The 16,144-nt window shown below is 47.0% G+C and overlaps 1 protein-coding gene across 1 annotated transcript in view; it reads right to left on the reverse strand.

The window, feature by feature from the left end:
• PDGFA (platelet derived growth factor subunit A) overlaps positions 1 to 12,052 on the reverse strand; it is a 62,264-nt gene extending 50,212 nt beyond the window's left edge. The window contains exons 1-2 of the mRNA XM_063143655.1: positions 11,808 to 12,052; positions 9,319 to 9,415 (exon numbers count right to left, since the gene is read on the reverse strand). Of these exons, the coding sequence (XP_062999725.1) occupies positions 9,319 to 9,415; positions 11,808 to 11,870 (160 nt within the window). The 5' untranslated portion in view covers positions 11,871 to 12,052. The remainder of the gene's footprint in view (positions 1 to 9,318; positions 9,416 to 11,807) is intronic.
• Positions 12,053 to 16,144: the final 4,092 nt, after the last annotated feature.

Below are 16,144 nucleotides of genomic sequence, written 5' to 3' on the forward strand. Positions count from 1 at the left end.
AATGAACAGCTGCCGGAGCTCCATCCAGAGTTGCGATTTGGAGGTCATTCCCTTCCTTCTCTACAGGTGTCCCAAGCAAAACCTTCCCTCCCTCGCTCCCTCTCCCCTATTTCCCATCTGCAAAACAGGAACGCCAAGCAATCTGTCTCACGGGGGTTGCGGCGAGGCTGAGGGTGATAAGGGCTCTGGGACAAAATATTTTGTTCAGGGAAAGGAGGAGGAGGATGAAGCCAGAGTATGGAATCCGCTGGGCTCAGCAAGGCCTATCTTGACTGGCAGAGGCCTCTCCAGCTCGTGCCAGCTCCAGGTATTTGAGGACTTTTGGGGTAGGAGACCTACAATGGGCCCTTCCCTCGGTGAATTCTACCTATGCGCCACCATTGCCCCCAGCTGTTCTTGCTCCTCCTCCTCTTCCTCATTGTTGGTACAAGTTGCTGGCTTGAGAGACCGAAAGCCAAGCAGCGAGGAGGCCATGACATCTGCTGCCCCTCCTTCTCACGGCCACCGTTTTCCGAACCAGAACAGGAGGCAGGTAAACAAGGAGTTGGGAGCGGTGAAAAGAAGCGGCCTCTCCAGGCAACTCTTCTCAGTGGGCCCCTGCCAGGGTGTGGACCCTCAGCAGATGCCCAGTCGTGCCTATGGTTGGCGCCAGCTCTGCTTCTGATTGCTGCATTTCTAGGCCAACCCCCCTAATCTCAGGGACTCCGCATCAGGGAACATACATGCACACACAGAGAGAGAGAGAGACACACACACCAAATCTGGATTCATGCATTTGGGAATGCCTAATACACATGGGTGTATTTCAAACATGGCAGAATTCCTATAGTGAAAGAATTCCTGAGAGAATGAAGTCCTCCTCGGTATAAGGTATTTCCCATTTTAAATCTCTAAGAGATTATGAAGGCATAAGTGCTCAGAGGCCCCCGTTTCAGCTGTGTCTGCTGTTGTTGCTACTTTCTGTTCAAAGGGAGGCGAAGGAAAACTCTTGGTTCGCAGGCAAACAACTCTCCCGCCCCAACTGTTGTTTCAGGGGGGCTAACCCAAGCAGCCGATTTGTGCAAGTTATGCGCGCGCGAGAGCATTAATTACTCTCTGGATGTAGCTTGATCATAGCCGCAGGACATCACATTTTGAGCATGTAAGAAATTATCTCAGCCTTATTACTCTCTTAGTTGTTAGTAATAATGCAGGCAAATATTCTGTGCGACAGTTGTTTATAGAGTAGGATCACATTAGCTTTACATTCCAAAGACAGGTGAGGGACCAGTTCATACATGCACGCTCATCACTCATTGAATTGTGTGTGTGAGAGAGGGGGGGGGTTATGACATCTCAGATTAATCACCGCAAATAAAATATATTTTTCTTATCAGCCACCATCAGCTCAGCCACAAACACTTTTCGGTGGCAACAGGTGACTCACTGGCCAAAGGTCATCAACTGTGTTAGATGACCAACAGCTTGTGTAGACCAGCCTGCATCTTCAACTCAGCCAAATTAAAATGCTTTCATGCCAGAATTGCATGAGGTTCAGTGCCGTTCACAAAACCAACAAATGTATATTTTAATGCAGGAACCCCGTTCCTAAATAGATAGGAGCCCTGTAAGGTTTAGGACTAGCATATTTGAGAGGTCGCATCCCCCCGCCCTTATATTCCAACACAATCCTTAAGGTAAGAGAAGAGTGCCCTTGTATTGGTCACATTTAAACTGCAAGATCACATAGACCCCATTCAGTAGACACCTTAAACCACAGCTTTAACTGTGGTGAATAAAGCAAAAAGCCTTATTCACTGTGGTTAAAGACATGGTTTAAGGTGTCTTCTGAACACGGCCTAGCTTTCTGGCTTAACCACCATGGTTAAAGCCATGGTTTAAGATGTCTTCTGAACACAGCCTGGCTTTCTGGCTTAACCACCATGGTTAAAGCCATGGTTCAAGGTGTCTTCTGAATACAGCCTAGCTTTCTGGCTTAACCACCATGGTTAAAGACATGGTTTAAGGTGTCTTCTGAACACAGCCTGGCTTTCTGGCTTAACCACCATGGTTAAAGCCATGGTTTAAGGTGTCTTCTGAACACAGCCTACCTTTCTGGCTTAACCACCATGGTTAAAGCCATGGTTTAAGGTGTCTTCTGAACACAGCCTGGATTTCTGGCTTAATCACCATGGTTAAAGCCATGGTTTAAGGTGTCTTCTGAACACAGCCTGGCTTTCTGGCTTAACCTCCGTGGTTAAAGCCATGGTTTAAGGTGTCTTCTAAACACAGCCTGGCTTTCTGGCTTAACCACCGTGGTTAAAGCCATGGTTTAAGGTGTCTTCTGAACACAGCCTGGCTTTCTGGCTTAACCACCATGGTTAAAGTCATGGTTTAAGATGTCTTCTGAATGGGCGCATAGACAGATGAGCTCAGTTATGGAAAATGTAGCCTACAGTGGTTAGAGTGCCAGATTAGTTTTGGGAAAACTAAGGTTCAAATCCTCACTCGGCCATGAAACTCACTGACTGACTTGGGCCAGTCACCAACTCTCAGCCTACCCTACCTCGCAGGGATGTTGTGAGGATAAAATGAAGGAGACACCATAGAGACCAGCTGGACTTCCTGGGGGAAAAGACAGGATATCAATGTAAATAAATATATAAAGCCCAAGGCTAACAACGTCTTACAAGGAAGCTGTAGCTCAGCTGTAGAGCACCGGCTTTGCATGCAGAAGGTCCCAGGTTTGATCCCTGGCATCTCCAGGTAGGTCAGGAAAGAATCCTGCCCGAAACCATGGAGAGCTGCTGCTGCCAGTCAGTGTTGACCCTACTGGGCTAGATGGACCCAGGGTCTGACTCAGTATAAGGCAACTTCCTATGTTCCTAACATGTTTGGATATTCCATTTTGCCCAGAGTGAGGAAGAGATATGCTTCCTGTTGTCCACACTGGTAACGAACCAGTGTGTCCTCTGATCTAGAACCTGCACGTCACCCCCTGCAGAAAGATGAGGACTCCTGGTAGAAAAGCACCTTGTACTTCTGACCATGGCTTTGGGGTGGGGGGCAGGAGAAAGATAGGTAGATAGAAGGATTCTGCTCTGAACATCACAATTTGTTTTGAACTGAGTGAGAACTATCGAAAAGCCAAAGCCAAAGGTTGTGTTCACATTTGCATGTTCATCTCTTGATGACTGCAATGAGGGTGATCAGGGGTCTGGAAACAAAGCCCTATGAGGAGAGACTGAAAGAACTGGGCATGTTTAGCCTGGAGAAGAGGAGACTGAGGAGAGACCTGATAGCACTCTTCAAATACTTGAAAGGTTGTCCCACAGAGGAGGGCCAGGATCTCTTCTCGATCCTCCCAGAAAGCAGGACACAGAATGATGGGCTCAAGTTACAGGAAGCCAGATTCCAGCTGGACATCAGGAAAAACTTCCAGTCTGTTAGAGTGGTACAACAATGGAACCCATGACCTAGGGAGGTTGTGGGCTCTCCCACACTAGAGGCATTCAAGAGGCAGCTGGACAGCTACCTGTCAGGTATGCTTTAATGTGGATTCCTGCATTGAGCAGGGGATCGGACTTGATGACCTTATAGGCCCCTTCCCACTCTACTCTTCTATGATTCTCTAAGTAATGGATGGAATATGGGGAAATATCAGGCCATCACAGACAGAGTTGTCATCACCCTAATCATAATACTTTCTGTGGAAGCAGTTCACATCTTAAGCTGAGGATCATGAAGGGAAGGGAGCAGAAGAATGATGAATGTATGCATGTGAATCAGTCCTGAGAGTTTAGTCCGGAAGCATTTAAACCCTTCTTATTTCGACTCCCTTTCAGGAATTGGAGGGTTTAAACAGTGTGATCAGACAGGACGTTTAGGGCCGTCCTGTTTTAGATGTTTTGATTTGATTTCAACTAGGGACCTGATAGATATAGAAAAGCAGGAGCTGCAACAAAATGTTACAGTGCATACCAACCAGCCGGCCGCTCAGTCAGCTAGCCATGCCCTGTTCAACGATACTCCATTCCATCCCCACATCGCGTTTTGCATGCTTCTTTTGGAACTGACATGCAACTGACTAGGCTACCGACCATCTTCTGCCCTCATAGTGCTGTTTTAGGGGTAGAGATGACCCTTTTTGTGTTTTATATATACACACTTCTGATTTCTGCTACCTCCCACTTGTTTCTCACTGGTTCTGTTTTGGTTTCCATTTCTGCTGGCAATCACCGCCAGAGATTATTAAAGAGAACGCTCTAGATATACATCTTCAGTCACCTACTCCTAACCTCCAACATGGAGCAATCAACCAACTTGAAGACATACATCTCACTGAAAGCTATACCACATACTTCCTTGTCATGCCTTCTGGAGTATAATGTTCAAAACCCTGGAAGTCAGCATGACTGAGCTTGACTTAAGGGAATTGCTGTTTACCCAGAAAAGGTCTTATTCTGCGGTATACACCCAGCACCAAAACCTTGTTAAACACAGACAGGAGTTTCTATTGCTTTACAAGCCCAGATCGTAAAAGAACCATTCAGCCAGTTATTTTTAAGAGGGAGGCCGGGAATATCGATACCTGCCACATTGTTGTTTATTTGCTTTCACGTGAGGTCAGATGATCTGGGGGCGTGGTTTCTAATTTTATGAGCATTCCATAAACATGTGGCATGTAATTCTGTTGACACGGGGGGCCCGCAGGGTTGGCCAAGCCTGATAAGCGAGATCGCGACATCACAGCCTTGATAGACCAGGAAGGCCTCATCAAGTCTTCATGAAGCCTGGCCATTGGTACTCATGCTGTGATGATGTCATGCTCCCTATATGGGTGGGGCTCGGTGTCAGACGTGGGTGGGGCTTGCCACTAAAAACAATTCTCACTTTCCACATGTGGATAAGCGCCCATTAAGTGACTCCATCTGTAGGTTTTCTAAGTATTGTCCACCCTGATAACAACAAAACCAACGCTGGAGATGCCGCCATGCTCCTGTAGCACTACAACTTCCCACCATTAACCAGACATTAAGGGAAGGTGTGTGGGTCCCGGCAGAAAGAAATTCAACTGAGTGAACAAGCAGCAAAAACAAGAGTTGCTGTCTGCCAACTCCCAGCCAGCTGGGGTGGGAGATAACCCAATAGTCTATCAGGGTCCAATGGTGTCACAGCACCAGACTAGAACGACATTGGCATGATATCAACAGTGCTTGCTTGTGCAACAAGTTTCCCAGGGCAGCAGTTGTGCTAGAAAGCTCTATTGACATTGTGCAAGAGCTGGTTTGCCACAGCGCTATGACAATAGTGCTATCAACGTGACACTATAGGATCCTTGAAGGAAGAAGTTTAAAAGCTAGCAAGGGAAGAAACAAGAGCAGAGAGAGGTTAGACAGGAGCAAATGGCAAAAGAGATGTAGAAAACTAATTGGAAAAATCACCTATGAAAATATTTTAATCCATGTCAGCTCTACAGACTTGCAAAAGGGCTATCTGCTTGGTCACCTGTGGTGAGTGAAAATTTCCTCTGGGCAACCATGAAAGAAATATATTACAAATCAGGAGAAAAAGTGGGGAGTCACAAAGACTGCCAGTGGTCAGGAGTTATGGGAGTTGTAGTCCAAAACATCTGGAGGACAGCAAGTTGGAGAAGACTGGATTGGAGTATCAAATGAGGCCAGGGGAGACCAAAGTTAAATCCCCATTCAGCCTTGAAGTTCACAGGTTGACCCATGGCCAGTCACTATTTCTCATCCTAACCCATCTCACAGGGTTGCTGTGTAAGGATAAAACAAGGAAGTGAACCATGTATCTTACCATGAGCTACTTGGACAAAGGGCAGGATATAACTGCAAATAATAATAATAATAATAATAATAATAATAATAAGAAGAAGAAGAAGAAGAAGAAGAAGAAGAAGAAGAAGAAGTGACATTATGAAAGGGAGGACAGGGCTCCTGTATCTTTAACAGTTGCATAGAAAAGGGAATTTCAGCAGGTGTCATTTGTATATATGGAGAACCTGGTGAAATGTCCTCTTCATCACAACAGTTAAAGCTGCAGGTGCCCTGCCCTCTTTTAAATCTGGTCACTGTAGTATAGCTCTTGCAGCTTTAACTGTTGTGTTGAAGAGGGAATTTCAGCAGGTTCTCCATACATACAAATGACACCTGCTGAAATTCCCCTTTCTATGCAACTGTTAAAGATACAGGAGCCCTGTCCTCCTTTTCATATGGTCACCCTAAATAATAATAATCATCATCATCATCATCATCATCATCATCATCAGATACATCTCTCTATTACCTCTCATCACGCCATGCATAATTTTACAAACCTCTGCCTTAGCAGCCTTTTCTCACTCTTAAGTTTTGGGGGCTATTTTATCTGCCTTTTTCTTCACCTCTTGCAGCTCTATAGAAATAAGGCTTGCACAAGAGAAGTTTCCTGGTGGATTGTGCCTTTAGCATGCAAACATGAATCCACTTACTCTAGAGCAGACCCAGTGAAATGAGAAGTACTCATTTAAAGAAAATCAGGTGAGTGCTGCAGCTCTCAAGTTCAACTTTCAAAGGGGCCCTGCAATTCTTTTCTTTCATATTTTTTTTCTTAAAAGCATAACAGCTATGCAGCCTTTGTTTAAATGAAGCAGCTCTACTGTTAACACAAGCAACAACTTGCCAGATTCTTGGCTCAAGGATGTAAGATGGGTAGAACCTTCCCTTGTTTTGTTTTAATGTATTTTTTTTTCCGTTTGTATTTTTGCAAAATAAACAAAGCAATCGCTCCCGGCGTAGCGCACCATCATGGATGTGTTTGGATTCAATGCTGACAACTGTCTGAGATCAAATTTAATAACAGGATTGCTCTGTTGCAGTATAGAAATATTGGTAAATTACACATTTGCCCTTCGAAGCATTTGTAGGCCTTAATGATGCAGAAAATAACCTTGGGCTATTTTTAAATGAAATATGTGAATGCTGATTGTTTTGAAACTCACTGGGAAAGGCTTTCAGGTTTAAGTCGAAAGGAAGGGAAGATTTTCCCTTTCACTTCAATTTTTTTAAAAAAACACACCATCTTGTAAAGACATGACTTCATTCATAAACATGAATTGGAATAAATGACCCCCAAGGCAATGGATCTTAACGATAACAGCACAGTGGCATAAATTACAGGCAATAGATGGGAATTCTTCCTGGCTGCAGAAATAATCCTGGAAAAAATGTGGAGATCACCAAAAATAGAAAGTCACATCCAGCGATAAAGATGCTTGTCTCAATTGGGTTGGGAGGCTTAAAATATGAAGATATGTCAATGCTTGCAGTGTGTATTTTATGAAGCTGTTGTGTTATGAAAAACAGATAATCTCTTAAGAGGAGAAACCAGCTACAAACACAGACACACACACACACACACAGAGATATCTCAGTTCTATATTTAAAGAATGCACACACACCCAATCAGGTTTTGGTTAACAGCATCTAAAATTCAGCTGGTCAAAGATATGTGTTCCAGCCTTTGATAACCTCAAGGGACAAGATTGCACATGTGAATGGGATCACCCCCGAACTAAAACCATAGGCAGAACTTCCCTGTCAACGGGGCTCAAACACTATACTTTTCAATCAGACCACTTCGCATAATACAATCATCAGGTTGACAGTGCAATCTTAGCTAAGACTGCTCCGAAATAACTCTCCTTGAGTTCACTGGGACTTACTCACAAGCAAATGGGTATAAGTCTGCAGTCTGACTTTCACTTGGAAAAATTATGTGGCGATACAGGCATGTGAATAGAACTAACACCGTCCAATCAAGACAAGGGAAACAATTTGTGTGAATTGATGGGTAAAAGGCTTGAAGAGACCTTGAGTTCAAATTCCAACTTAACCAGAAACTCTCAGAGAAGCTTTGGGTATCGCCCTTAGTTTCCTCTCTGTGAAATGGAAATATTATATTTGTTTGTTCAATGTCTAGCCCACCTTCCCACTAAAAACTCTATGAGAGGCAATAGTTACCAGACTCAGTTCCCTGTCTGTAAAATGGGCATATCATGTATTTATTTCATTCACTCATCCATTTAATTTATATCCCACCTTTCCACTAAAAATAGTGCTCAAGGCACCTAGCAATAATAAAATACAGATCAAATGCAACACAATTAAAACATAACCACATTAATTACAACATGGGTTATTAAAAAAAAAAACAGGTGAAAAAGAAGTAAGAAATAAACACAGCACCCACTTGTCAAAACCTGGTTCAGGAAACAAAATTGCTTAACAGACCCAGAACTGCCTGAATAAAAAGGTCTTTGCCTGCTAGCAGAACAACAAAGACGGAGCTAGCCCTTGCCTCCATTGGCAGGGAGGTCCAGAGCCTGGGAGCCACCACAGAGAAGGCCCTGCCTCATGTTCCTGCCAAGCGTGCCTCCGAAGAAGGTGGGAAAAGCCTCTCTAAGAATCTTAAAATGTATGCAGGCTCATAAGGCAGAATATCTTCCTTCAAAGCACAACCTCACTGAGTTACCCCATCCAGCAGGCCACACGTCCCACATACCCAATATAAATGAAAAACCATAGCAATACAATCCAAATAACGTTTTTTAGCAATCTTATTGAAGGGCAAGTTGTATGCATTGAATATAATTAATAAAGTTGGCCTGCTTAAAACAAGAATCCATCCAGCCATTCAACAGCAAACGCAACCAAGGCTGCCCAACCAATATTTCAGAAACAGAAGAACACCTGATCCAGCCAGACATGTAGCACCACATGGTTCAAAGGTACACCTAGGTTCATTCTAGTTGTGAGGTTGGGGGGACAGCAGTGGGAAAGCCCTGCCTGGGAACTTCCTAGGAACATCCAGCTTTCTGCTGGGGAGGGGGAAAGCCAACAATCCAGTCCAAGTGAACCCTTGTTCCGATCCAGGTTCTTACGTTGCGTGCAGGAGCCGCGTTGTCTTTCAAGGCGCATCCGAACTCCAAATGACAACCTCAGCCGGGCCGGAGGCTGTGAGTCTCTGTTCAGAGGCCAACACATTCTCGTGGCTTAGAAAAAATGCCTGAATCAGCCTCTCGCTGACCTTTGGGTTACGGAGTACCTCACTGCCCAAAAGCAGGAGTGAATGAAGAGGAGATTGAGGAGACCTGGATTGAGGAGACCGGGTCAGTCCCATGAAACTGACATGAGAACATCCCACACACAAACAAACTGCTTTTACCACAAGAACTCAGTGCTCTCCGAAGCATCGTCTGTTTCATTATATATATGAGGCATGCATTTATTTTTATTTGATCGGATCGAAAGTAGAAAAAGCATGGGAATAATTTACCTACGGAGTCTATCTCCAGGAGGCGCTGCAAGTCACGGATGCTGTGGATTTCGCTGTGAGCCAGTCTTTCGATAACCTCTTGAGGAATTTCAGCTTCCTTTTTTTATTTTTTTCAAAAAAAAGAAGAGAGACAGACAGAATCGGCGAGTCACTCTCTTGTCTCGCTCCAAAATCACCTTTTGAACAGAGCCTGTAGGGCTGGGGAAATCACAGAACCAACCTCCCTCTCTTCCACCTCAAACTGCTAAGTAAAAACAGGAGAAGCCAGTTTATTTTTTAAATAATAATAATAATAATAATCTTGAACCTGCATCCAACCTAACAACACAAATCCTAATTTTGCTGCCTCCTGTACCTTGCAGGTGTCCACTTTTGCCTGGAGGCTTTTGAGGATCCAGAAGGATTTGGAATCTGCATTTCCCACCCAGAAAATCTTCCTTCCTCTGTTTTCAAGACCTCTTAGAAGCCCAATAAGGCGAAAAGAGGAGTGGGCCGGGGAGTGCACAGGGCGGGGAGGGGGGGTAGACACTGCTTTTAAAGCTGCAGTCCTTGGGAGTAAATCCAATTGAATCCAGTGGGATTTGCTTCTTGAGTAAACATGGTAAACATAGGCCACCACACAGCTGCAATTGCAGGCAGCCAGACTTGGGAGTAAGCACCATGCAAAATTCATGGCTCTGTCTTCTGAGCCAGGATTGGACTGTGTTGGGTGGGTGTTCTTAGGGCCCATCTCAGGGGTGGGGGGAACCCAATAGCAGGAGGAAAGAGATGTACCATGCCAGCTCCCTGGGAATCCTTCAAAGGCAGCGGCTAGCTTACACATGCTTACTTGGGAGTAAGTGCCCCTATACTCAGTGGAGCTGTGCAAACATGCATTGGATCAGGCGATCCAGGACTTTCCGCCCTGTGCCTGAGGACAGCCTTTTTCTCCTTTTTTAAAAAATTATGCGCAGTATAACAGGGCTTCATCTGTTTCACCTTTGCAAATCCTTTCAGCCGCAGGAAACTTACATACAAAGGTAATAAAGTTGGAGGCTGACAATCCTTGATGGTGTCAGCTTAGTACTTAACTTGCCTATCTCTCCTTTCCGCCCCCCTCTCCAAAATCCATGGGGGGGGGGGAGAGAGAGAGAGAGAAGGGAGGGGAGAAGTGAAGATTATATCCAGAGCCAATACAATCCTACAGGTTTCCCACGCCGGAAACCAGCAAGAGAGGTCCGCGTTGACAATTCACTCACCCCAGCACTTACAGGCAAGGGCAATCATCTATAATAATAATAATAATAATAATAATAATAATAATAATAATAATAATAATAGCAGCAGCAATCCTTCCTATAGGCCCTTTATATCCCACAAATCCTTTCCCCCAGAAATGGCCACCTGTAATGAACCTCAAATATGGAAAGGGGGAAAAAGGAGAGAAGAATTTTGTCTCCATTTGATTCGATCAAGCTTTTTAACAAACGCCAGATCTCTCTCGCTGGATCAGGGTGTCCCCCCTCCGCCAAAAATAAGGCTGCGATCCTACCTAACACACTTCATTGGAAAGGGGGGGTAGAAATCCCACTGGACTCCATGGGACATACTTCCGAGTCAAGACACGTCGGAAAAACTATTCTCTCTCTCTCTCTCTCTCTCTCCTTAACCTTATAAAGTGAGTTGCTCAGGAAGATGGCAAAAGCAGATCAATTAGAAAGCGACGCTCCTAATTGCTTCCTTCTACTACTTCAGCAGTTTCAAGCTAGTTTGTCATTAACAGGGACCCAGGGCGATTCCATCGTTCTCTCGCTCGCTCTCATATCGCCTTTGCAGCGCGTTCCAATGGTCGCCCGTCTGCACGCGTGTAACGCCGTATTGCACGCCACATCGGGGGGTGGGGGCGGGCATGGAGAAAGAAGGGGGGGAATCATAGGCTGCAATAGCAGCAACCTAAATGACAGCCCAGTGTGTGTGTGTGTGTGTGTGTGTAAGCAACGTGCTACACCCGGTCTTAATTCGGAGCAGGCGGTTGTGCATTTCGACATGACAAGTGGATTTCTCTCCTCGCCCCCCCCCCCCCCGCCTCACCTGACTAACACTTTGGTCTTTGGAAGGTGACATTTTGGGGAAAGGGTCTCTCTCCCTCCCCCCCCCTCCGTTTCCCTCTGCCACGCCACCAGCACCGCCTCTCCTGTTCCAAGGTGAAGCCGGATCCATTGCATAGGATTGCAAACACCCGATCGTCTGACTACATATTTGGGCGGGGAGGGGGAGAGAGACCAGCTCTCCTCCCTCTCTCTCTCTCTCTCTCTCTCTCTGCAAAACAGTGCAAAAAGGGATTGCACATGTCATGTCAAGATGCAAAAAATAATAGAAAAATGAAACTATGGAAATAGTTCGAGCCTAAAAAAAAAAAAAAGAGGGGGTGTTAAGCTGCTCTCTCCCCACACACAAACACACACACGCACACACGTCCCCGCTTGCACGCGCGCCCAGACGAAGCTTACCTCCGAGATCGCCAGCGCAAAGTAGCCAAAGCCCATGAGCCAAAATCCTGCCCAGGTCCTCATCGCGGGCTCAGGCACGGTCGCCAGGAAGCCGAGTCAAGCGGGCTGCGAAAGCGGAGGAGCTCGAGAAGCAGCCCGCCTCCTAGGGCTGGGAACATAACAACCATCCCTCAGAGAGGGGCGAAGAAAAACCACCGGCGTGGGGGTCCCTCCGGCTCGGCCACTTGGCGATTGGGGGTGGGGGGTGGGGGGTGAGGGCTGGGGGGGGCGTCTGGGGGAGAAAGAGGATGGGGGGTTGCGGGGGGAGGGGGGAGAGACGTCTCCACTCAGTTGACTCTTTGCTGGAGCCGGGATCGGTTCCTTCTTCTTGGCACGTCGGAAGGCTCGCCTTGGAGAGGCGCAAACGGCCAAGCAGAGGCGTGGAGGTTTGCCTGTGCGCCCCCTCTTTCTCGCTCTCCCCCACCCGCCCCCCCAAAAAAGAGGAGGAAAGGGGGGCAGTGTGGGGTGGGGCGGGGTGGGAGTGAGGGCTTTGCAGCTGGCCGCGTTTGCTGCTGCTGCTTGCTGCTGCCGCTGCTTGCTGCTGCGCTCTGCTCCGGCTTTCGCGCGACTAGACCAGCCGGTACTTCTGCATATTTGCTTAGATCACGACGAAGTGAAACCCTGGCAGCGGCAGCCAGCAGGCCGTCGAAACGCCCATCACCTGTCTGGAGGCTGCCCGCCGCCTTCCAGACAGGCAGAGAGTTACCAGCCCCTCCCCTCTCCCCTCTCCCTCTCTCCTCCTTCCCCCCCCCCACTTAAAATACCCACCCACCCCGGAGCGAGAGGCAAAGCCTAGCAGCAAAAAAGAAAAGAAAATGTTTTTTAAAAAGTGGAAAGGAGGAGAGAGAAAGAGAGAGAGAGAGAATATATAAGAAAGATTGCTAGCTCATATTTTGCAAACGCGCCCTCCAAAAGGCACACGCAGGCATCACACACACACACACACACACACACACACCCCTTTCGCTAATAGAGATCTAGAGGATACGTTTCATTTGCAAGCCGGCGTCGGTGGGGGGGGGGGCTTCTTCGCCTTAGTGCAACCTTCTTCCCGGGGTGGGGGGTATGGAGATGGGGTTGCAGTTCGTTTCTTTGGCAGATATATATAGATATATACATCTAGATATCTATTTGTAGGGAAAGTCCATATATATATATATACAAGGAAAGTCCTGGTGGTGTTTTTTTTTTAAGCCTACAATGATGCTGGATGATTTGCAATTATTCCTATTAATAATTTTTAAAGGCCTGTGTTTCATCATCATCATCCTCCTCCTCCTCCTCCTCCTCCTCCTCCTCCTCCAGGATCTTTTATTTTTAAAGCGCGATCCGCTTTCACGCAGGGATTTGGGGTGCGTGCGGGGACCCTGCCAGGCGGACTCCCGGCTCCGAGAAGGGTCGCCCGCCACGCGTCCCCGGGAGCCGGTGGCCAACCTGGAAACAGGCGCCGGGTGGGGTGGGGGGTATCGGGGGTCCCTTCCCTTCCCTGCGTCCCCGCCCAGCCCCGCGCGGGTCGAGCGCCAGCAGGCGACCCTAAAGGCAGGCGAGCGCGTCGGGGGTGGAGGGGGGGCGCTCCGGCTTCTGCAACGGGAGAGCCGAGCCCAGGGGCGCCGGGCGGAGCGCGCAGCGGAAGGCGAGCTGAACCGGCGCACGCAGAAACACACCCAAAAGAGAGGGAGGGAGAGGGGAGGGAGAGGGAGGCAGACAACCAGCTGCCCTTGCTTTAGAAATGACCCTCTGATCCTGGGTCCCTTTCATTTTTCTTCCCCTCCTGCTATTGCTGCTGCTGCTGCTGCTGCTGCTGCTTTTCGCTCTTCCTCCCCCTCCTCCAGCGCTGCCTTGTCACCTCGCCCCGGGCTTCTCTGCGGCACTAGCGAGGGAGGAGGGATCGACAGCCGAGGAGGCTTCTGCGCAGATCCCCCCTCACTCTCTCTCTCTCTCTCTCTCTCCCCCCCCCCCCCCGACTACTCCCGGTTGTAACCTCAAGGAATCCACCTTGTACTTATTTATAAGACGAAGGGGAATCGCCATGATGAAGCAAGGGCGGCAGCGTGCCCGCCGCCAACCCCCACCACACACTCCCCCTAGCAGGAGGCTAGATGTACAGACTAGGGTGGAAAGGGTACACACGCACACACACCAGCACACACGTAACGGGCTTACTTCCGAGGAGGCACCTCCAGGGCTGGGCTCTTAGGGTATCTTCAGAACTAATTCTCTACCAGAAGATGTGCTGATGGCCACCACCTTGGAGGGCTATAAAGGAGAGGGGGGGATAAATCCCCGGAGGAGGAAAAGGTGAGCCATGGCTACTAGCCCTGATGGCTATGTGCTTCCTCCATTATCCAAGGCAGTAAGCCTGTGTGCACCAGTTGCTGGGGAACATGGGCAGGAGGGTACTGTTGCACTGGTGTCCTACTGATGCATCCCTGGTCCACAGCCGGTTGGCCACTGTGTGAACAGAGTGCTGGACTAGATGGACCCTTGGTCTGATCCAGCATCAGGGCTCTTCTGATGTTCTTAATCTAACACCCTTTCTTATTTATATATTATAGATCATTATAAATAGATTAATAAACAGATAAATAGTTTACGCACGCACGCACACACATACAGTACTACTTCATAGGGTTGTTGTGAGAATAAAAATGGCGAAGAAGAGTAGGATCTTGTATGCCTTCTTGGTGGGATATAAATGTAAGGACGAAAACAAAGCATGCATGTTGCAAATGCAGACCCCCAGATTTCTAGCTGCTTTGTAAGTAGGAGGCCTCCTGAGTTGATCAAATCAGTACACCACATGAAACATGTCTATGTCACCTTTGCCCCCAAAGAGTTCTGGTCAGTATACATGGCTCCCCCCTCCTCCATTTCATCCTCACAACACCCCTGCAGTGTGGTAGGCAGAGAGTTGGTTTGGTGGCCTGCAGTCACCTGGTGAGCTTCGTAGTTGGCTGGGGCTCTGGAGTTGGGTTCAGCCCTAGCCCTACACTACCCATGGGCTGATCTACACCAAGCAGGATATAACACTTAAAAAATTGTATGAAAACGGTATATGTAATGTGTCCTGGGCCTGAACAGTTGTCATAACCATTATAAACCATTATAAGCTGTAGTGTAGATCCTGCCCATAACTCATGTACCAGCACACTGTCTTCAACAAGCATAGGTTACGTTCCTGGTTGCCACTAAAAGTCCCTTAAATCCAAGCCGGAAGAGACAACAGAACTCCCACAACCCAACAGCCTCTCACATGATGGCTTTAGGTTGGGAGAAGCTGCCCAAGAGGAATGCATCTTCTAAGATGGTGCCTCCTAAGAGAGATGCCTCCTAAGAGAGATGTGTCCACCTCCTAAAAAACAAAGAATAGGTGCTTGTTTCCTTCCAGATGCATATTTATACAAATTTAATGAATCAAGCTAAACTTCTATGATTAGTCGATTAAAATTTCTTGCATTGGGTTGACTTGAATTCTTAAGGAGAGGGTGTGTTCGTTCGTTCGTTCTCTCTCTCTCTCTCTTTCTCACTCACACACACACACACACACACACACCTTTTTGCTTGATGTTGCTAGAGCTACTTAAATTTGTGTCTGACTGGTGTTTGGAGCATGGCTAGAAGGAGTTCAAAGTCAACACCACAACCTTTTGGTTACATATTAAACCCATCTTCTATTGATTCAGCCTTTCCTTGGCCTTCTGGAAGCAGAAAAACCAGCCGGAGTTTACACAACAGTGCCGGTGTGACTGTCCAATTGACTTCTACAACAACCTGTAAAAGATTAATATTTGGGCACTTTCTCCAGAGACGGAGGTGTTTCTCATTCTTCACCTTCTTCCAAGAATGAGATCTATTACCCATCCCTCTGCGTTACACACAGGCGCCAACTCAAACATGACTGATGAACAACCATGGAAATATACCTTCCAACATCTTCCTGAATGAAAAGAGATACATATTTTCTGTTACCTTAAGTAAGGCTGTTCCCCTTTTTAAGGAAAACCTGGCTGATGGATCAAATGAGTTTTGATTTATTTTAATCTGCACAAATTTGTGTTACACCTCCATACGCTTGCACATGGCTGAGCAATTTCGTCATTGGACACCGTGACATTTACTTCCATGCATAGGATTGGTCTGTATATGGGCATAAATTTAGAGAGAAGGTATACTTTTTGTCATTTAGATGATCTAACAAATCTAAGAGATTCATTGAGTAAAGTTTGCAACCCTGATCTGGGCTGTTTTCATAGGGCCCAAGTCTTCAACTTTTGCTTTTCTCCTGATTTTGCTTTTCT

Source organism: Elgaria multicarinata, chromosome 17 (genome assembly GCF_023053635.1).
Source record: "Elgaria multicarinata webbii isolate HBS135686 ecotype San Diego chromosome 17, rElgMul1.1.pri, whole genome shotgun sequence".
Lineage (NCBI taxonomy): Eukaryota > Metazoa > Chordata > Lepidosauria > Squamata > Anguidae > Elgaria > Elgaria multicarinata.